The sequence below is a fragment of the Phoxinus phoxinus genome, assembly GCF_949152265.1.
Source record: "Phoxinus phoxinus genome assembly, chromosome: 15".
Classification (NCBI taxonomy): Eukaryota; Metazoa; Chordata; class Actinopteri; order Cypriniformes; family Leuciscidae; genus Phoxinus; species Phoxinus phoxinus.
This window is the reverse complement of record NC_136890.1, coordinates 25,935,476-25,958,486: the sequence shown is the minus strand read 5'-3', so window position 1 is coordinate 25,958,486 and position 23,011 is coordinate 25,935,476. Positions and strand designations below refer to the sequence as shown.

The 23,011-nt window shown below is 36.9% G+C and overlaps 2 protein-coding genes across 3 annotated transcripts; one reads left to right on the top strand and one right to left on the bottom strand.

The window, feature by feature from the left end:
* Positions 1-137: 137 nt before the first annotated feature.
* Positions 138-7,921, bottom strand: pola2 (polymerase (DNA directed), alpha 2). 2 transcript variants are annotated; one of them, XM_079638883.1, is made up of 19 exons: positions 7,729-7,921; positions 7,374-7,503; positions 6,205-6,329; positions 5,983-6,068; positions 5,829-5,886; positions 5,473-5,582; positions 5,056-5,249; positions 3,906-3,994; positions 3,625-3,777; positions 3,437-3,499; positions 3,291-3,345; positions 3,085-3,209; positions 2,899-2,937; positions 2,734-2,807; positions 2,532-2,640; positions 1,671-1,777; positions 769-825; positions 511-637; positions 138-411 (listed from the first exon to the last, which is right to left on the bottom strand). In XM_079638883.1, the coding sequence occupies exons 2-19, from the start codon at positions 7,453-7,455 to the stop codon at positions 259-261; spliced, it is 1,806 nt and encodes a 601-aa protein (XP_079495009.1). In that variant the 5' UTR covers positions 7,456-7,503; positions 7,729-7,921; the 3' UTR covers positions 138-258. The 2 variants fall into 2 exon arrangements, with proteins under 2 accessions (XP_079495009.1, XP_079495010.1); XM_079638884.1 differs by having other exon boundaries at positions 139-411; positions 7,374-7,469; positions 7,729-7,861.
* Positions 7,785-12,421, top strand: dimt1l (DIM1 dimethyladenosine transferase 1-like). The gene is made up of 12 exons (XM_079638887.1): positions 7,785-8,079; positions 8,553-8,626; positions 8,779-8,865; positions 8,990-9,051; positions 9,139-9,232; positions 9,953-10,002; positions 10,303-10,426; positions 10,623-10,715; positions 10,796-10,860; positions 10,961-11,024; positions 11,266-11,372; positions 11,476-12,421. Exons 1-12 carry the CDS (start codon positions 8,022-8,024, stop codon positions 11,516-11,518), a joined length of 921 nt encoding a protein of 306 aa, XP_079495013.1. The 5' UTR covers positions 7,785-8,021; the 3' UTR covers positions 11,519-12,421.
* The last annotated feature ends 10,590 nt before the right edge of the window (positions 12,422-23,011 follow it).

Here is a 23,011-nt window from a genome sequence, read left to right as displayed (position 1 = left end):
ACAATTTGACATAATTTCTTTTGGAATAACATGCACTGATACATTGTTCACAATAGAGAATGTGCAAGATCAGTTTTGATTTTATGTTGACACTGATTTTATAGTATTTTTTTATATTGTAACTAGACATTAACTGGACAAACAGCCTTTTACAAAGCATTTTATTTCCCATCCACTTTAAGTGAAAAGACTTAATACAGACATAAAAAATACAGACATGATTTAATAAAGTTCAAGCAGTAGAAAAGGTATATTGTATCATATTTTCACCACTTGTCCTGCTATACATGGGCTCACTCTCTTCCCATCCACCAGCACAGGGTTCGGCTGAACGAGTAAACGTCCATAAGTCCCGCCCACCTGTCCTTTAGTGAGGCGGCCAGGATTGACACACACACAGCCAATAACATCCTGGGAAATAATGGCAAATTTGTTCCAGTCAGAATTGAAATAAAACTTTTTTTTTGACATGGTATAGAAATAAACTTTTCTGAAATATGATTGATTTACCTTGATGAAATACCGAAGTTCAGAAGGAACGATAAGAATATCAGGTGTGAGGTTCATTTGGCTGAATTGTTGAAACTTCTCATAATCCATGTTAACTTCCTCCGCAGGAGGATATAGAGGATAGTAGCTAAAAGAACAAATAAACTAAAGATTTACAACTGCATATCAATGTAGCAGCAAAGAAAAGTACAGACAAACATTTTACTGCTACTCAAAACTGAGGTCATTTCATTTAAAGATGAGAAATGTTCTACAAACCTTCTCTGGGTCAACATGTGTTTCATGATCCGTGAGAAACGCTCTGTGCCAGTGCCACTGCAAAAACAGTAATGACAAATCAGTGCTTCTGCGCTATTTATTTTTTAAATTCAATGAACATCAATGAAATAATGAATCAGAAAACTACACTTTATACAAAAGTTAATTTACTCTTGTTCCTAATGCAGAGTTCACACTGCACGATTTTCAAAGTAGTCGGGTCACTGTTTTTCACACTGCACGAATATCTGGGGTAACATTCAGTTGCTGGTGTATGTGCACTGCACGATGGATCGGCGACAGGAGGTTTCACACTGCATGACTTTACAAAAGAAAGAATCGCCGACAACTTCTGTGTGGTCCTCAAAGTAAGTTTCCCAACCAAACACGCGAGAAGTGATAAGGAAATAACGCAAGATCACACGTGCGTGAGTTCTCACGCGAGACTGAAATTGTTATTAAAAATTATAATTTTCTGTGCGCTCATTTACAGCAAAAAGGAGAAAAAACAGATTATACAGGAGGAAATGGTTGGGGAGACGAGGGGAGCAAGGATTGTGTGTTCTGCAAAGAGAGTTGGGGGTTCACATTCCCACAGGAGGATTTTAAATCGCAGACAGCTCCAGATATTTAGCATGCAAAAATATTTCACGGGCGTCGGCGACTCTCTCAGATCACGTCTTTGATAATTCACACTGCGTGATTGACACTCACGTGAACAAGCACCGATTTCCCAGTGATTTCGGCATTTGTCGGCGATCTCCCAAAACCTGTCGGTGAGTGAAAATCGGGCCTAAAATCGTTCAGTGTAAACTCGGCATGAAGTATGCCACAGTGTAAATGTACATGTCAGTTGTAGGCTCTGTTCATGCTATAATTACCAGTTGGTTCAGTGGTATTACCTGCTGATCTCTTCAGCTCCCATATGAAACAGAATGTCTGTAGATGTCAGGCCAAAAGTCACATTACCAATGAGGAGCGTGCAGGGGTCACTCGCCAAGGTCACTCGCTAAGGGTGGAAAATTAATATTGGACAACAAGAGAAGTAATAAAAACAGTTTAACTTATTCAGTATAAGATACTTTAATAATATAATATAACTGAATAAAATTATGTCTTTTTAATTACCGTAAAATTTTAATTCTCTCATTTACTCACCCTCCTGTCATACCTAAAGTATTACTTTCTTTCTTCAGAATAACACAAACAAAGTTTTTAGTCCATATAATGCAAGTGTGAATGGTGCCGCTTAACGCTTGAAAAACTACACAAAGCGATCATGAGTCGACTCGTGACCCTAATCAATTCGAACCCAGTGGATGAATTAATATCTTCAGAAGCAAAACGACAGGTGTGTGTAAGAATTTTTTCCCCACTTTTTTTAACTTAGAATTAATGCTTCCAGTCTACTGTCATATAAGCATTCACGAGAGGGATGTTGTGACGCGTGACTTAAGTGCATTGTGAAATTTAAGCGAGAACACCGGTCCTCTGTGCTTCCGAGGTACTTAATGCGCAAACCTCAATTTAGGTGGGGGCAGGCCGCCCTCCCAAAACCATGGTAGGGGAAACACTGGACATTGTAAGTCAAACGACCGCAGTGGATGAATCAGTCACGATCGCAGTGTGTGGTTTTTCAATTCACTCATTCACTTGCAATATATGTGCTCAGACTATTGTCCTAAAAATCTTTGTTAGTGTTTATCTGAAGAAAGAGAGGCATATACATTCAAATAAACAGAGAATTTAGCTAATCATCTCACCGCTGTATCATCTTTGCTGAGGTTGGTCAGGTTGAAGGGTGGCTGAGGATAAATGTAATGATGATTGACATCCCTCTGAGATGGCACAAACACCAACCTGCATCCCGACCTATAGTAAAAGAATGCAAGCGTTGAAAACACAATCATACATTGGTGAGCACTTTCTATAAAGCTGTGGGAAAAAAAAAAAATAGACACACACCCTTTGGTTCCTTCCACTATGCTGTCCACACATCTCTTGAAGATGGACTGAAATGTTTCTGTTACCTGGTTTTTCTGTTAAAAAAGGTAGAAAGTGAAGAAATGTGTGTCCATGACGAAAAATTGTTAATACAGGAATTTCAAATGCATACAAAATCTGGTTTACCTCAATCTGCTCATGCTTGGAATCAACAAATGGCCCAAACTATGAGACAAATAAACAGTTAATTACAAGTCCAATTATTTAAATGTCCAGAAAAGTGGTCAAACTGCAAAGATAAATTAGGTTTGATCACAACAAGCTGGTTGTTGGACCAAAACACCACAGAAATGGGCACAAAGCTGTACCCACCAGAATGCACACATCAGGACGATCTTTATTGATGATAGTAATGAGGTCAATCAGAGGGTCATAGGTCAGACTTTCAGAGGGGGTGTACGGTCCACAAGCCATCATAACCATCACAGGCTCAGACACTGAAAAAGTGTGTTATGAAGGGTTTAATGTGAGCCATGATCTCATCGGGGATGTTCTTAATACATTTTCCCCAATCTTACCTTCATCCATTTCCTGTTTCACTTCAGAAGGGCAGTAAAAAGGCAAGGGAATACCCTAGTGGACAAACAAATCACTGAATAAATATAATTCATAAAACAAACTTAACCTAAACAAGTCTGAACTAAAAAGGGTATTAGTTAGATACCTCGTATACTTTGGTAGCTACAAACTTCTCCCCAGAGGAGTTAATCCCATCCATGACAACAACCTACAAAATAAACGTAGAATGTATGCCAAAAAAAAAAAAAGATTAGTAATAGCATATTACTTAGCAATACATTAAAAACAAACATGAAAAAAGCAGTATGTGCATCCAATAGGTGTATATCTCACCTGTCCGGGGAAGAGTGAGAACTCTTTGAGCTCAGACACATCCACAGGCACCTGTCTGCCTCCCTGTTCCTGTCCGGCCTCCAGCAGCACAGACTGGGCATTGAGCTTCCCGTTACTGTCACAACACACCTGCCCCAGTACTGTGATGCTATCCTGAGAGTGAGATCATGAATACGCACACTCGAAAATTTACCTTTGCACACCAGCCATAAATAAGTCATTTTTTATCACTTTGATAAAACTGAATCATTGAGCCATTATGATGATATCTGTGCTTGTACCTGAACTGGCAATGAAACTGGTGAGAATTCCTCTATGTTAAAATGACTCCGCAATTCCTCTCCAAGCTCTTCAATCTTTTCAGTCAGAACTACAGACAAGAACATAAATAAATGTAAAAGAATATATAAAGAGACAGTCTGTACGTATCATGTAATATACATACAATTACAATTTAATTCCAATACCATTAAAATCTGTTGGTACTATTTAACCATTTAATTTAACTATTTGAAAAAAATATTAAATTAAATTCAGTGAGTTTATTATTTATGATGGTAATAATCATTATAAGTAAATTATACAAATAAACATTTGAAGGCCACATGCTGTTTAAAAGTAAACGGTTAAAAGATAAAGTAAAACATAAGCAACCCTCTATGCACACATAGTAATAATAATAATTATTATTATTATCAGTGTTAGTATTATTATTACATTAAGATGTCGCTAAATCTACAGTACAACAGTAGCAAAATATATTTCTGTCAATTTGTTCAAGTTAAACCAAAGTTTCTGTGGGTGAATGATATGATGATAGTTTTTTCTCAAATGAAACAGTAAAATGCTCATGAAGTGAATCAGACCCAGAGCGGCTCTGGAGATGAAGTTAGTTCATGCATGCATGCATGTCCTCATATAGTGAGGTGGAAGAGGCTGATAACACAGCGAACGTCACACGTGCTTCAGTGTGTCTGTGTGTGTGGTAATTGAAACCGCGCGTCTGCGCCATTCACACAGAGATGCGGAGAACATCCTGGATTCATATTGACTACCGGTACTACAGAAATGCTGGTATCATCATATTTTCAAAATTTCAGTACCGACTTGGTACCGAAGTACCGGTACTTTTGACAACCCTACTCTCTACTGACAGTGTGATATAACAGACTCCCGGGAGAAATAAATATTCATTTGTAACTCACATTAAGCTATCGAATGGCTTCGGAAGTCTTAGAATATAGTGCACGAAAACTTAATGGTGCTTTACAATATTTTTATATCTTTAGTGGGGCTTAACAATAGCAGAGAATAGTACTTTTTTTTATTTTAAACGATAATACTAACCGTGAGGACATTTTATCGTGGTTTATCGTGAAACTGGTAATCGCTCCATCCCTACCTGACGGCAGCATGAGAACATGGACTCACCGTCCCGCACGTCTCTCAGTCTCTGGAACATGTATTTGTAGCTGCTGATGAGTGAACTGTCTCCTCCTCCCAGCATTTCCACCCTCACACTTGTCTGTCCTTTTCCCGTCCAGCGAGGACCCTGCACCGTCCCAAACGACGAAACCACCTCTCCTCGTCCCCCACGCATGCCATATTTTTGAGAAGGCGTTGCACTACACAAACAAATAAAAAATGTTTATATTAGATTAAATGTATTGTATCATCTTGAAGAGAAGAGAAAAGACATGTCATGGTAATTATTCTATGTTGTCTTTAGGGTACTTCCTGGGAGATCAAACTTTTGGTTGCCTTGGTGATTTTGTTAATGGTTTGTTTACCGTATAAAAACCTCATATATTTAAAGCTATCTAAATAAAAGTTTGGTGAATTGGTTACCTTGGTGAGAAGCTGGCAGGTGACAGCATCAGACTGGGACTGGCGAGTCGGGCCACACCTCTCTTGGACTGAGGATGTTCTGGGGTGGTCAACGCTCTCTTCTGAGAGCCCTGTGGAAACACAGAGATGAAGACAGTAATACATTTACCGATGTACTTTCTTACCAATCCAGTTACAATGAAAGCACATTTCAATGTATTGCAAATTACAGCAGTTCAAATAAAAGTTGGATTAAGACAAAATTTTATTTAATTTTAAGAGCTGAGCTATACAATACTTTCTCATTGGGAACCAATAATGCATTTATATCTGTTCCAGCAAGTCTCCCCCATTAATCGGTCTCCCATTTTTCTCACCTTGGCAGGTGTTGAATAGGAATCCAACAAGTTCTCCTCTTCCTCTTCTGCTCGGATTCTGAGAGACTCTGTTAAGAAGACCACTGTGAACATTTAGGGACCAATTGAAATTATGTCAAATTAAAACTAGTGATGGTTTGAGCTAAAAGGATACAGTTCCTGGATAGAGTTGATGTCTCTAGTCTTGTTAAGCAGGCTTCCCTTTGATGAGCCTTTTGACTTTTTCTTCTTGTTCAGTATCTGAAAGAGCAGCAGTATGCAAATCAAACAGGGAAACATTGGGTATCTTATTTATTTAGGCATCTCAAGAGATTCCAGAATATCGGTGTTGCGGTTGACATGCAGCAGTATGCGTTTATAATGGCCTTGTACTAACTTCATGTTCAAACTGGTCCAGGTTATCAAGAGTGAGCAGCAGCTGGTTTTTAGAGGTGCTGAAAGCAAACCACTCGCATACAATCTCATCCCCCTTCAGTCTGTGACACAAACACTGCTCCAACACTACAAGAAAGAATAATTACAGCATATGACCACTGTAAGGTATGTGTGTATATACAGTACTGGTCAAAAGTTTGGAAACATTACCATTTTTTATGTTTTTGAAAGAAGTCTTGCTAAACCAGCCTGCTTTTATTTTATCAAAAATACGGAAAATAAGTTAATATTGTGAAATGTTATTACAATTTAAAATAATGGTTTTCTGTTTGAATATACTTTGAAATAGCCCATTTATTTCTGTGTTGCAAAGCTGAATTTTACTCAACCATTATTCCAGTCTTCAGTGTCACATGATCCTTCAGAAATCCTTCTAATATGCTGATTTATTATCAATGTTGGAAACAGCTGTGCTGCTTAATATTTTTTTATAACGTCAGGATTCTTTGATGAATAAAAAGTTAAGAAAAAGAACAGCATTTATTTTAAATGGAATGGTAAAAATGTTAACTACAGTTTGAAGTTTTAGGTCAGTCCTTTCTGTTTTTTCTTTTTTTTTTTTAGCAATTATTACTCTTATTTAGCAAGGATGTGTTAAATTGATAAAAAGTGAAAGATTTATATTGTTAGAAAATATTTCTATGTTGATACTTTTTACTCATTAATGAATCCTGAAAAAAGTATCACAGATAAAAAAAAAAAATATTTAGCAGCACAATTGTTTCCAACATTGATAATAAATCAGCATATTAGAATGATTTCTGAAGGATCATGTGACACTGAAGACTGGAGTATTGACTGATGAGAATTCAACATTGCATCACAGAAATAAATTATATTTTGAAGTATATTATAGAAACCCATTATTTTAAATTGTAATAAAAAATTTTGTTCTGTATTTTTGATCAAATTAATGCAGGCATGATGAGAATAAGAGACTTCTTTCAAAAACAGTAAAAATAGTACAACTTTTGACCGGTAAAGTGTATAAATAAAAGAACATTTATATTTTCACAATAAGGCATATACTCATTTTTAGATCATTATGCCATGCTAACAATGTTATCATTTTATATACAAAAAAATATAAATAAGAAACTTGACGTTTACTTTTGTCCACAGTGTCATCGTTGAAGACTATGAAGAAAGTGTCCAGTTCAGACTTGATGTCCTCTGCAGTGACTGATGCCATTGTTGTTGTTTCCGCTGATGTTCAAATAAAATAAAATAAATCTGTAAACTAAAAACAGAAACGCCGTCAAGAAGATTTAGACGTTCCGATTCACACATTTAATGAATCGCAATTGTAACAGAACGAACTTTTAGAGTCTCACTGGACTGGCGCTAATAAATACAATAACTTAACATATTTTGCTTTCTAAATACAATTTAATTCAGCTGAAGATAGAGCTCGAATTAAGAAATGTATCTTCAACACGGATAATACAATAATATGAAAGTTTACCTTCAATATTAACGTCAAAAATCAGCTGTCATATTCCTCTCAACAGTCTTTGCATCACGTTTGGATTGCCGCGAAAAAGTACCAGCAAAACAGCAGTGAAAGGTCACTTCCGGTTTCCACACGAGCCCTCCAGGACGCTAGAGGGAGCTCGAGACTGTTACATGAATTTCCATCCGATCAGCTGAAAGGAACCAAAGCCTGTTGGTGCTACACGTGTTTATTATACCCTGAACGTATACTCATATTTGTACAGTAAATTTCATTATTTGGAATCTCAGCCATTACTTATCAAAATGCCGAAGGTTAAAACCGAGAAAAAATCTCGAAAACATCAGGAGGTGAAGAGTCAAGGTAGGTTTCGTTGAGATGTTTTGTTCTCATGCTGTCTGACGATTTAATAAAGTCTGCCCTTTTAGATCTGTAGTGAAAGTTAAACATGTTATAAATCTAATTTGGATTAAGAGAGAACCTTTAGAAACATGTCAACACGTCCAGGTCACATAATTGAAATTAATCTTATTTTTCTGACCATAGAACATTGTGACATTATTTTCATGACAGTTAAGCACATTTTCATCCACAGTCTCATCACTATAACGCGTAAAATACGTTTTACTTTTGATGTTATATATCTCACACATACAATGTATGTGCTTTATTGTAAAGACAATAATGTCACATTTTTGTTTCATTTTTCAAAGATAAAAAAAAAAAAAAAAAAGTTTGTTGGGATTATGTTTTGACACACATCTATACAATTTGTATCTGTATGAGTCCACCCATAAATAATACACTCTAAAAATCTGTTTCTTCATGTGTTTTAGGAATTATGTTCAATACTGGTATTGGTCAGCATATTTTGAAAAACCCTTTGGTTGTCAATGCCATTATAGAGAAGGTCAGTAATGTGGAATGTGACTTTTTATGGCAAATTTCTGTCATTTTCTTTTAAAATAAAGTGACTGCTGAATGAGCTTTCTGAATGTTTGACCACATTGTCACGGCACAATATAATCGTTGTATTGATTTAATACAAAAATATCTTTCCAGGCAGCACTACGACCAACAGATGTGATTTTGGAAGTTGGTCCTGGAACTGGTAACATGACCGTCAAACTCCTGGAGAAAGCCAAGAAAGTAAATAAGTTACACTGAATGTTTATTGCTAGTGTTTAAGTAGTGATTATTAAATCACTATTATGAAATTATTTTTATTTTCCCCCAAACAAAACTTAACTACTTAATTTACTATAATTCAAAGGTGGTTGCATGCGAGTTGGATACCAGGCTTGTTGCTGAGCTTCAGAAAAGAGTCCAGTGCACGTAAATACACATTCATTGCTGCCATTGTCAAAACTCCAGCAACAACTTCAACATCTGTTTGATTGTAAAATCTGTTTTCTCGAACAGTCCAATGCAGAACAAGCTTCAGATCCTCATAGGTGACGTCCTAAAGACGGAGCTCCCCTTTTTTGACGTGTGTGTGGCTAACTTGCCTTATCAGGTATTGCTCAGAGATTTGTCTCTTTGGTTGCTGTCATGTTAAGGTCATTAAATAATATTAGCAGATACAACTTTTGATGTTAATAATGAATTTCTATTTTTATTTCTATTTCATGTTAATGTAGTTAAAGGTACACTATGTAACTTTTGACCCTCTAGCATTAAAAAAAAAAAGATAAATTCTAGCACAGCGCTACAAAAACCATAATGAAATGACCCTTCACAATAGATAATGCTTTACAATGAACTCATGATATATGACAATAGCTCATACAATGACAACGAGCTATATGCATATGGCAATTTAATCTGTTCAACAAAATACCTTACTCACCTGTTGAGTAATAAAAACGCCATCTCCATGTCGCTTTTGCTTTTCCAATTCCTCAGTTTTTACCATTTCTGAAAAGCCAAGTCAATGTTACCCTGAGCAACTTTTCTCTATTTACGTCTATGACGAGACATTACGCAATTTCCCTTTAAAACCATCCTGGCAGTTCTAAAATATAAACACTTATAAAAGGCTTAACAGTGAATCAGGGTAAGACAAAAACACATTTTGGAAGGAGGATTGATATTGTATTGACTTATTTAAATTTGTCAATTCTGATCAAAAAAGTTACATAGTTTAGCTTTAACTAATGTTAACAATTTGAACCTTACTGTAAAGTGTTACCCAATCACAGCTAATCACACTGAGATATTTTTTTTTATCTTTTAGATATCATCACCTTTCGTGTTCAAGCTGTTACTTCACAGGCCATTTTTTAGGTAAGAAATCGGATAAACTGTTTTTTGGCTGATTCATTAAATGTAAGTGCAGCATAGAGAAAACAAACGATGGGACTTTAATTCCTACTGCTGTCATATTGAGTGTTATGATTTCGCCAATTTACGTTTTTGTGCGAGTGGCTTGTCTTCTCCCCTTGTACTCTCTATGACTTTACAAACCAGTTAAAACACTGCATTACAATGGAAAATAAATGATGAAAACATGATCAGAGCCAGATGAGGATGAGTTTATTGCCATGCTAGTAATAGTGATGAGTTTTGTATCTATTCTGTCTGTAGGTGTGCCGTGCTGATGTTTCAGAGGGAATTTGCCATGCGTTTGGTGGCTAAACCAGGAGACAAGCTATACTGCAGACTGTCCATCAACACACAGCTCCTATCCCGTGTGGACCATCTCATGAAGGTTTGGAGAGTCCCAACATTCATTCATTGACCGCTATTGGTGCCTGTATTCATTCATTTACTCTTCTTATGCATATGAAAATATGTAAAAACAAGTTATGACTGCTGCTTGAGAACGGATAAATCCTCAAGTTTGTGTGGAATGCATAGTTTGTAACTGTTATATGTAGAGATACTGAAATGTTATCCTTATAAAGGTGGGAAAGAACAATTTCAGACCACCTCCAAAAGTAGAGTCCAGCGTGGTGAGGATAGAGCCCAAAAATCCTCCGCCGCCTGTCAACTTCCAGGTAAGTGTATAATTAAAAAGTATACTGTGTGTCAGTGCAGTTATTGGAAATTATATAACAGTTTTTTTCCACATTTAAAGGAATGGGATGGTCTTGTCAGAATTGCATTTGTCCGAAAGAACAAAACGCTCAGTGCTGCCTTCAAGTAAGACTTTAAATTGTGTTTTTGTTGAGTGTTAAATAGTAATAAATTCAAGAAGCTGGCCAGACAATAATGGATTGATGTTTTTGTGTTTTCAACGCAGGTCTTCTGCGGTCGAGCAATTATTAGAGAAGAATTACAGAATCCACTGTTCTGTGAACAACATTGTGAGTCTGCTTTACTTTGACTACGTTCACAGTCAGTCGAAATCCAATTATTTGTGTATCAGAAACGGATTCTCAGAAATGAGATTTGAATATGAGATCAAACCACATATAAATGTAGCTGGCTTGAAATGGATATGCACAAAAATCGGATTTGGACTGACCGTCTGAACAAGGCTTTAGACACTTTATACTTGACCTGATACACAATAATATTAAAAGACATTTCCAAATTGTACTACAGGAAGTACAACAGGATTTCAACATAGCTCAGAAAATTGATAGCATCCTCCAAGAGTCGAAGTTTAATGAAAAGAGGGCACGTTCCATGGATATTGATGATTTCATGGTGTAAGTATGACATGCTTCACTCCATGAAAAATGCTTTTAAATGTTTGTTTTTTTAGGAGGGCGTTTCATTAAGCATCTTTTCTGCATCCATATTTTCTGGTAGGCTTCTTCATGCCTTCAACTCTGCCGGGATACACTTCTCCTAAGACTTAAGGAACAGTGAATGGCTACTAGGTTGACCGGAAGTGATGTCACAGTCTTCTCGTATTCTGGTTAATGCTTTCATCCATGTGAAGAAATGAATGGCATTTCTTTTCAATGGACATGCAGTGGGACACTTAATCTCTCAGGCTGGCAATGTTTTGTGCCTTTGCTGAATGAAGAAATATTTCCGGACTTCTTTCTGAGATAAAACTAGTTTTATTCCTCTCAGCTTTGAAGAGGACATATGTAATGGCTTTGTACAGCTTTCATTTATATGCACTCATCAGTTGTGAGTACACCAGTTTACTTGTGTTATAACTGATGCTGTTGTAAAGAATATTAGTCTTCATCCCCATCAATCTCAGCAGTGTACACACAAAACACTATCCTGCCCACTACTGCTCAATACTGAACTGTCAAATTGAGAAATAAACTGCTAATTACTACTTCACAATAAAGTTCAGTTGGTTAACATTAGATAATGTATTAAGTATCATGAACTCATTGTTATCAACTAACAAAGAGCAGCTATTTTTACAGCAGTTTTAGGTTAATGTTAATTTATAATTATTAATTGCTAATACAAGTTTGTATAAAAATGGTAATTAATAAATGGTGTAAAAGTATTATTCAATGATAGCTATTGCATCAACTGTTAATAAGTTGAAACTTATTGTCAAGGTGTATTCTACCTACAGTTAATGTTACTGTATTATGTAAACTTTGATGTGTAAGTGAATAGCTAATTATGATTATGGGTTATTGACCTATTCTCAGATTCATTAAAGGCATGTATCTTAGGAAGGTTTAGCTGTACAAGTTCAATAAAACCCACGAAGAATTGTATTTTTATTTTTATTCTTTCAAATTTAAATAAAACTTAAGAAAACGGTTTTGCTCACCCTATGTGACACTTTTCATTAGTGTGTTTCTATTATGAATCACTTTGAACTGTTCAAAGATTTTCTCATCTGCTTTAAAATTTTCTGTAAAGCAGAGTTTCAGATCCTCCCGATTTGGTGCGGGAAGAAAGTTAAAGATAGAAATCTGAACAGAAAAATTAGCTTTGAAGCGACAATTAAAAAATGTTTTTCGTGCTGCTCTATGATGATAAGCAACACTTGAGTTGTCAGTAAAATCTTGAATACACTACTGGTGCAGTGATTTGTTCTCGCAGAGGAAGAAGTTCAAAGCTTTTGATTACGTTAAGCTGACCAATACCTTTTACAGAGTCTATAAACATACTCTGGTATGTTGTGTATGAATACAAATGAATGACTTTAATGAGGCCCTTTTGCGCACCTAATGTGGACCATCCCTCAGGTACTGAGCGTACCCTGCAAAAAAAAAAAAAAAACGAACAGCATAAACCATAAAAAAAAAATGTTTGGTCTAATTTGAATCTCAAAAGTAAGACAGATTAGCTCTTGGCTATCTAGGTCTTAAAACAGTCTTAACATGGTGGCTATGTTTATGAAACTGGGCCCTGGTCTTATCTGGTCTTTTGGATAGTTTTGAAAGGATTTTGGGCACATTTAGTTGGTCCGTCTTGTTTAAACCCATATTTTATTTCTTTCAGTCAAGCACACTCCAGACTGCTAATGCTAAATAGATTTACTGCAACATTCTAATGGTGGTCATTCACATGCCACGATGAAATGAGTGGAATTTGTTTTGTGTGGTAGTTGTTGGACTAAATGAGTGGTATTTATTGTCAATACATTATTTGACCACTAGATGGCTCTCGTGTACCTTTACAGATATTTTATGTATGTTGTACATGACAGCTAATTTCAGTTTCAGCTTGCACCTATCTTTCTTGCTTTCTTGCTTGAACAAGACAGTGATGTCTTTAGAAAAGAAATAAAGATAAAAGGGAAGTAGATCTATCACAACATTAGAAGATAATGACTTGCTGTTGAACTTAATGAAATTAAATTCTGCATGTTTCCCGCTCACAAAAGTGGGCCTTTTCACTCCTACCAACACCAAAATGTCACTGCATGTCTGGGCTGAAGTTTTTTACCGTAGAACTAGAAGTATTGACAGATCCTATTGATTTATAGCTGGCAGGGACTTGTATTATTGTGTGAAGTGTCTTGCTCTGCAGGGAACAGGAAGAAATTGATTTAAGATTTGGAGCGTCACAAGTGTACAGCCTCATATGAGTGACAATGGGCTCTGCTGTCAATCATTGTAAGGGTCTGTGGAAGAATAGATGGATAAGACAGAATTTAATTTGATTAATCTACATTACATTTTGGGTTCCTGTGATGGCAGAGCTGAATTTTCAGCATCATTACTCCCAGTCTTCAGGGTCACATGATCTTCAGAAATCATTCTAATATGCTGATTTGATGCTCAAGAAACATTTATTATTATCATATTATCAGATGTGCTGCTTAATATTTTTGTGGAAACCGTGATACCTTTTTCCTTTTTATCCGAGATTCTTTGATGAGAAAAAGTTGAAAAGAACAGCATATTTGTATTAGAAATCTTTTGTAACATAAGACATGTCTAAAGTATTAATTTCATCTCTTATTTTAAATGTTTGCATCAGTGGTCCATAGATGGAGATGCAGACGAATATTCAGTTTTATGAAACTCTAGAAACTTCCCACATTGACTCTTAACACTTTTCACAAAGCACACATTTTAAAGTGATGCATAAAACATGAAATTATGAAGCACAAACAGTCATGTTTGACATTTCCAGAGCTAAATGTCACATGAACAGGTGTATCTCCTATTGCAGGACGTCCTGCTGTGCAACTGTGCCTTTTCTTTTTTTTTGCATCACACCTGCTCATTTGTACAGATCCCTGTCTAACTGTTTCACAGCGTATCGCTTTATCTTGTCTGCAGGTGTGACTGAATTGTCTGAGAAATGTATGTGGCCTTACGGCAAAATGCTTTCAGCGGTGTTACAAACTTTCCGGCTGAGTCACACACCCTCCATTATCATAGCGCAGACTCTCTGTTTTCTGCTTGGCTAAAGTCCTGATGAAGATAATTAATTGGGCTTTAGGTGTGAATCCCTCTCATGTAGCCCAGATACTGTCCTAGTTTTCCTGTATACGCAGGTTCTTGCCAGTCGCTGAGCCTTGGGCCTGCTGATAGGATCGAGATTAGAAATTCAAATGTCTTCCTTCTTTGAAGTAAAGCGAGAGAGCTTTTGAGTCTGACACCCGGAGGACACGCCAGTCGTATCTACACATTGATCCTGCGAAACGTGTTTGACTTTGAGATTTAATTATTTATTTATCCATCTATCTACTGTATCTGTCTCTTTTATCCTGTTAAATTGTTCACTTGAGGCAGATGCTTAGATTCTCTTGATCACGGTCTCTAAAAGAGAATAAAGCAGAACTGAGCGACTGGAGGCCATGGGAAATATCTGACCTGCGGGTCAAGCGTCAGTTGTTGAAGGGTTTCATTTGATGACTCAACTTCACTCTTGCTTACTATTATAGTTGTAGAAGTTTTTCTTCGTCTTGCCTTCGCTGACCTTCATGTTTTGTTGGCCAGATGATAGTGACTATTTCTGATTGGCTGGTGTGCTTGTGTCCCATAAATACTCACTGTAGCATTTAGCGCCTGTCAGGGTCAATGGTGCGGGGCCGGTCTTACGACCCCCCAGACACTGATGCCATAATAAGCTTGTCTTACAGGGGTCTCCATCATAGGGTTCACTAAGAAACGTCCATCACAGTATTGAATTTGTTTTCTGGCTGGCAGTGATGATTTTATTCTATCATATTGGGATCCGTCATGGATCTTGCGCTTTAGATGTGTCAAAATGTGCCTTTGTAAATTTGTGCCACTATTGATATTATTCTGTAAAGGCAGCATTTTAGGTAGACATAGTCTCTTAAAGAAATACTCCACTTTTTTTTGGGAAATAGGCTCATTTTTCAACTCCCCTAGAGTTAAACAGGTCCGTTTTACCGGTTTCGAATCCATTCAGCCGATCTCTGGGTCTGGCGGTAGCACTTTTAGCATAGCTTAGCATAGATCATTGAATCTGATTAGACCGTTAGCATCTCTCTCACAAAAATGACCAAAGAGTTTCGATATTTTTCATATTTAAAACTTGACTTAGACCGACAGAAAATGAAAAGTTGCTATTTTCTTGGACAATATGACTTGGAACTATAAAAATAAAAAAACATGGGTGCAGAAGGCGCAATGATATTACGCAGCACCTGAAAATAGTCCCCAGCTAGGTAACTTCCAACGTGACTGGCACTAAGTTTGTAATATCATTGCGCTGCTGGTACGGCAGCAGTTCTTTGATTAATATGCAGGAATGAGAGTATAGTTCCTAGTCATATTGCCCTAGAAAATCACAACTTTTCATTTTCCGTCGGTCTTAGTACACGATGTAACTACAGAAGAGTCAAGTTTTAAATAGGAAAATCGCATCTCTTTGGTCATTTTTTTGAGAGAGATGCTAACGGTCTAATCAGATTCAATGATCTATGCTAAGCTATGCTAAAAGTGCTACCGCCAGACCCGGAGATCGGCTGAATGGATTTGAAAATGATAAAACTCAACTGTTTAACTCTAGGGGAGTTGGAAAATGAGCCTATTTCCAAAACAAGTGGAGTGTTCCTTTAAGTACTGCTGGAGAGAAATTTCTTTTTTTCATATTTGGCCTTTTAATTATTTTTAGGAGAGAAAAGGAAATGATATGGAGAAGAGCATAGAATGATGAAGACATGCATCAGATTAAAACTCGCTTTGCTCACATACGTTGAAATGGGGGCAAAAGTATGTTTCTTCATATTTCTCTCAAAATTGTTAACATATTAAAGCTAAAGCTGTATTGTGCGTTTTTAGTTGTTGTTGCTTTTTTCCTTTGATCGCCATCATGTCATTCCAAACTTGTGAAGTAAAAACTAAAGAAGATACTTTGAAGAATGTTGGGGGTCCAAAAAACATTGGAGCAAATTGACTTTCATTGTATGGACAAAAAAAAAAAAAAAAAAAAACTCTCAGACATTTTTCAAAATATGTTATTTTGTGTTCCACAGGAGAAAGCCAATTCAGGTTAGGAACGAAATGAGTACGTAACGTGACAGAATTATTGACCCTCACATTAATGGAAATGGTTACTTGATTGTGATGTAGGAATTAGAGCGGTTGCAAACTGCGTATTTGGTAGGCCTACCGTATTTTGGGACACTGCAGTTTTAAGGAGAAAATACTCAGCAATTAATTAATTTTCACTTAGTTTGTTTTAAAGCATATTAAAAACACAACATAGACATAAAAAACATTAAAGGTACACTATGTAACTATGCAAACACGGTTTGGAAGAAGGATTACTTGCTCATTATATACATTTTGTAGATTTTGTACAAAAAAAGTTATATAGTGTAGGCCTAATAAAAACTTGGTTTTCACCACAGGGGGTCTTTAATATCTGGTGCATTTTTGCTTATCAAGTACATTTATTTGGTTTTATGTATTTTTACTGGAAAACAGTAAAAAAAAATGTCCTCCTGTGCATAACAAATTATTCTAGATAAATAACTGTACACTGCAAATCATTGTACTAAATTTAGTAAAGTTTTTGTCCACTTTTTAAAGTTAAAATTAGATTTTTTTTCCCAGTGAATGCATCTTTAATATGATTAAATGTTGTCTTCATGCTTAATTGTAATCTAGTTAAAAACAAGTTAAAGTCTGCCAGCGCAGCAAGACAAAATACACCAATAATAAAGAGACTCTATGAGAACAAGTTTGCAATATCTTGTGCAGCTCATCTTCTCAAGTAAATTTATCCTGTTTTAAGAACTTTTACAATTTTTACTCAAGTCACTCACTCAAGACTAATTAAAAACTCATCAATAAGTCTTTTTGCAATGTATTGAACTACTGTGAGAATTTCTTCTCTTTCTAAATATTTCACTTTTTTAATATTAAATGCTGTTGACATTACTCCCTTGTTAATTTAATGCGATTCCACACTAGACATTTGAATTAATGATACCCCTGTGACAAGTTCATTTCTTAAGAGCTTTTTCACACTGATGATTAAGCCTGCAACTGTCTGTCTTCTCTTCATATATTTCCTCTCCCGCTCTCTCAGTCTAACGCATGTACAGTACGTTGAGGTATTCCCTGCGTGCTCAGTGGGACGTGGCACAGGAGCGCGGCTGGGGGGCTGACCTAGGCCCCCCGTCGGATATTGATGTCTGCAGATGTTCACGTACAAAAAAGGCCAGCCTCATTCCCTCCTGCTTCTGATAAATCATATAAGGGAGGGATTCACGCTGCATTATTGATGGTCCGCAGGGAGAGATGAGAGAGAGAGAGAGAGAAAATGCTGTTCAGCCTTTTCAGCTGCCCAAGGTTAGCCAGACACCAGTTAAGAGATCCTGACAGGTGTGTGTGTGTGTGTGTGTGAGAGAGAGAGAGAGAGCGAGAGAGAGAAAGATTTTCCCCATGGGAGACGATGATCTGGAGTTTTTGAGAGCCAGCCTTGCTGTGACAGGCCTCTCCACAGCAACCTGTCAGGGCAGCCCCTTTCAAGCAGGTTTGAGGGATGTCATGAGGCTGTGGCATGGCGGTCTCTCAGAGGGAGAGGGAGAGAGAGAGAGAGAGATAGATTGAATGGAGAGCCGTATTTCCTGCGCTCGCCTCACCGACTATAACAGGCACGCTTTTTATGAGACCGTGAAGCTCAATCAGTTAGAGCACACACTCCATGGAAATAGTGTTTTCGTTCTCAACCCTGCAACTTTAATTTTCATGATTTAAACATCAGTACCCTTTAGGCACAAGAAGAAACTCAGGCTTTGTTCGGAATAGCATACTATCAAACTTCTCCTACTACTTCTGCAGTGCATATTGTGCAGAGTGTGCAAATATTTCTCATGCTTAGAATACCATTGCAATGTGTTATGTTTAACACTGCACAGTATATTGTGCTCAACTTGACCTCACTTTTCCAGAACTCATTACAACTGCAATCTCTGTATCGAGTTTGATTGTTTGATCAGTTTGAAATTCAAAATGGAAAATAGTTTATTTTTATTTTGAAGATGATAACTGGATGGCAAACATGATGAGGCCATGTGACATTTGAAATGTCGAATAATGCTTATTGTTTAGTTGTTCAGCCTAAAATTACTGCTAGGATTCCATTCCCAACATACTTCTTGTCAGTCTTGCTGGCCAGCATATCAAAATAATAGTTATGGATATCGACCCTTTTCAAAGACTGATGACGTGTTTCCAGAGTTATTAACATTTTAAATCTATCTTGAAGTTTTTTTTATATTTATGTTAATTTCTAACACAGTACTTTGTGTTACATTACCTTTGCATTACATTTCAGAAAACTAGCGTCAGTGTTTCTTGTAGAACGTCTGAGGGAGTGACGCCAAATTTGTCAAATTTCTCTCTTCTGACCACCGTAATCAAACTCGCAATATTTTTCCCCCCTCTTTTGGGAAGTCATAGACATGCTATCATGTTTGTTTTTTTGCTTTCGGAAATGCGAATTTACATTTACCACTGTTTACTCAAAATGGTGACTTTTGTTAGTATTTGTAGTTTCTGTCAAAATACCATAAATGCTACAGTTATTGCTTAAACTATGGTATAAGCTGCAACTAAAAGGAAAGAAACATTCTGAAAGCTTCTTTAGAAGTTTAAAGGAGATTCCATTTTAATTTACTAAGATTTTACAGTATAGCAGCTATCAACTTTTCTCCAACATAGCACTTTTTCCCGTTCACTATTCATTTTACTTACACAATCTCCACCTCCAGTCAATCAGGATTCAGCTTTTAAAATTGGCAATAAAATTTAACCTGCCATGTAAACTCAATTCCTCTCTCTCTTCTCTTCTTCACACTGTGGTTCTGAATGAATTAGCTCCCTCTTTGATGGCGAGAAGCTTTGAAAGCTTGTCCTCTAGACGCCCAGCTGCCCCCGGCTGTGGTTAATGCAGGCTGCCTCTGAACCTCCAGAGGGGATGGGACAGGCGTCTGGGGAGCGGGTGAGCAGCCCGCGCGCTCTGCCAGCCGGAACAACCCCACTCGCCCCGGATACAAGTTCTAGAACTGTCGTCTAGAATGTTCTGAATTTTCTGAAATGAACTGAATGTTCTAGAATGCTGCAGAATGCCACCGGGGAGGAATTCGTTTGAGAATTCTATGCATTTCATGCCTGACTAAGGGGGATAAACTCTCCCCTGTGGCAAAGACTAGATGATTTTATATTTTGTATTAAGATTTCTGAAATTCATGCTCCCAGCTCGGCCTAAACTGGGACACATCTTTGGATTTGAGAGATCTAGAATTGAGATTATGAGATTGAAAATTGTCATCATTTACTCACCCTTATGTTGTTGTATGACTTTTTTTTTTTTTTTTTTCCCATTGAACATAAAGACAATTATGCAGTATGTGTTCACGCTGCTCTTTTCCTTGCAATAAAAGTGAATGCCTACCAGGGGATATTGAGCTCAAAAAATCACAATTAAGCAATATAAAAGTAGGTGGTCACATAATAGTGATTTGATACTGTAGCTTTGTGTGAAGAAAAGGCTAATGTTTAAGTTGTTATTCACTGTGAATCTTGTCTTTGACCCTAGCAGACGTTCTTTTAACAAGAAGCACAAACATATTAGATAAAGAAAGAGATATTGTAGGCCTGTTACAACATTCTCTGCATATAAAGCTCTCTCAGAATAGTACTTTACTTGTAAAAGGTTCATGCTATGCATCTCATTATGATATTAATCTTCTGTCTTGACTTAAGTGTACTTGAGCAAACACAAATGCAGTCATTTTTCCCTGTCTATGAGAGGCATATCTTCTTGATAATTTAAAATCCAGGTGTGAAGGAATGTCAGCTCTCTTCTTGAATAACACCATTAAATCCACTCCGGGAGAGCTGAGTGCCAAGGCCTATAGGCTGTTAGTTAGCAATAATGTCTCCAGGAGAGCGAGTGGAAGGGAATCTCGCTCATTTAATTGACTGTCAGGCTGCTATAGCTCCGGCGTGTGTGCTTACTGTAATCTGACATGTTCCGCGTCCCAAAAATCGTGAGCGGGCCAGTTCGAGGTAAATTGCACAGATTACTCCATGTGTTTTATATTAGCATTGAAGCCATTTATGCTTGCACATTACTAAAAGTTGACTCAATTAACTTTTAACAGATGAACCTTACCGTTCAAATGTTTGGGGTCAGTAAACATTTTTATGTTTTGAATGAGATTTATTAAGTATCTTATGACCACTGCATTTACTTTATCAAAAATATAGTAATAACTGTAATATTGTGAAATTAAAATAAAAAAAATTGTGTGTAAAGCTTGATTCTTTTTTTCCAGAATTCTTTGATGACTAGAAAGTTCAACAGCATTTAGTTGAAATAATTTCTTTACAAATATAATTTTCGAATAATTTTTTTATAAATATTACTGACCCCAAACGTTTGAACCGTAGTGCATGCATTTCAAATGTAAATTCTTTCTCTACCAGGAAAATGGACCAAAAATATTTATGACTCATGCTGCACTACACAGTTTGTTGTCCAATCAAATGCTTTTTGAGAATGTCCATCCCCCTATAAGTAGAAAATCATAGTGCATAGCTGTCGTGCAATTAATGTCAAATAGATATACAATCCATTCGATATGTCCTGCCCAAACTTCCTGGGTAACACTTTACATAAAGCTTCAAATGGGTAATATTAGTTAATGCATTATGTATTGTAACTAACAATCAAGAATAATTTCACAGCATTTATTCAAATTAAATAAGTGTTTTAACATTCAAGTTGCATAAATGTATGCCCACATGGTGCCTTTTAAAGTGTGGTTTTCGATCATAGTTTTAATGCAAGGTATAAAATATGTAAAATTATACAGAAACTACAGAAACATCACTCCAAGGTGACTCTGTTACAGTCAGGCCTGCCGTCTGGGAGGCTGTGAAGTTCAAAGGCAGGCGTTCGTCAAGCAGAGGTGTTTGGTTGCTAAGCCTCGTATCAGAGTTTCTCTCTGGAGGTTCAAAGACTGAAGGTCAAACTCATGCTAAGCCGCCTCGTTAACTCGCCATCACTGCGCGTCATTGGTCTGTGAGTGTGTGTGCGTGGGGGGGGATGTTGACCTCAGGCTAATTTCCTCTTGCCTCCACTGACTCTTTTTTTTTTTTTTAATGACACGCAGACAGCTGCCATTTCTGAAGGATGTCTGTCCCACAGGGGTGCTTCATTAAGGCGCGTCTCAACCCACGCTCAAGCATGCAAGCAAAAACAAAGCATGCCGCCACACGCAGACGTCGTTACTGTCTCTGATCACTGTGTTCCGTCAGCAAACTCTGTCAGATGTGATTTCCAGAGCTGCTTTTTCTCTTTCTCGCTGTCGGTGGTGGGGTGGGGGATGTCTGATCGTTTTTATAGCACCATTTTTATAAATAAAAAAAACATTGAGGCCTAATACGTGGGATCAGCAGATTGTAGTGAAAGGAAAAGCAACTGACAGTTCGTTTCCCCCCCCGAAAAAAGTTGATTGACCTTTATCTAAGCTCCGCCCACCTTGGCTACTGTTGGTAACTCAAACAAGCTTTATGAGAGTTCTGTGAACAGAGTGATTTTAGTGTTCATGAAGTAGTAAAATTGGATTTGACATTCTTTTGTGGGCTGGAATGAACTGTGAAGCATTTTTATCTGGCATTTTCATTAGAGAAATTGTGGAATTATGCAGTAACATGATTAAAAATCGCAAACACTGCAAATTAGAATTGAGAAAAAAAGAACACTTGTCACAAACCAAGAAAAGCCTAATGTTAAAGTGATCGCAACTGATAACAAGCAGAATGAAAAAGTACCACCTGGATCCTGCCTACTTACCTTGAATCATTATTATACATATAAATTGTGGATGTCTGATTGTTGAAATAGTAAGGTTTAAACAGTCTGGTTTTAAATTATCATTTGATCTATCGATCATGCTACCAATACTGCTGCTACAGATTGCGTGACATCAGCCCCCTGAGCACTATATTTGGTAAAGTAGTCAGTAAGGTGTTTTTAATGTGGGGCTTAGCCAAAAAAATCAGTTACATTTCCTAAAATCAGTTAAAAACATTCCTAAAAACATTAATGCATTCTACAGAAGCTTTCATCCAAAGTGCATTCACATACATTGCATTCAAGGTAGACCTATAGGCTACATTTTATCAATTCAAGCGTTTCCAGGGAATCGAACCAATGACCTCGGTGTTGCTAGAGTCGTTTGAGCTACAGGAATCCTACACACCAAATACATGTCAGCAATCCCTAATGCACAAAATTATTGACAGGCAGAACGTGTATGATTGCCTAGTTTGCTGATTGGCTAAGACTAATTGTTACTGTTTAAAGGGCTGTCACATGAGACTTTGTGTGATTTCTCAGATCACCTGTTTTAGTGGTATTACAGAACTTTATGTGAAATTGATTATAGTATCTTGAAGGAAAAATCAAT

Coding starts and splice junctions, on each gene's coding strand:
- pola2 (XM_079638883.1), bottom strand. CDS start 7,455: ATGGCATCAGTCACTGCAGAGGACATCAAGTCTGAACTGGACACTTTC. Junction 2,808..2,898: donor CCAAGCATGAGCAGATTGAG/GTAAACCAGATT, acceptor CTTTTTTAACAG/AAAAACCAGGTAACAGAAAC. Junction 2,641..2,733: donor ATAGTGGAAGGAACCAAAGG/GTGTGTGTCTAT, acceptor CTTTTACTATAG/GTCGGGATGCAGGTTGGTGT.
- dimt1l (XM_079638887.1), top strand. CDS start 8,022: ATGCCGAAGGTTAAAACCGAGAAAAAATCTCGAAAACATCAGGAGGTG. Junction 10,861..10,960: donor ACGCTCAGTGCTGCCTTCAA/GTAAGACTTTAA, acceptor TTTTCAACGCAG/GTCTTCTGCGGTCGAGCAAT. Junction 11,373..11,475: donor GATATTGATGATTTCATGGT/GTAAGTATGACA, acceptor ATTTTCTGGTAG/GCTTCTTCATGCCTTCAACT.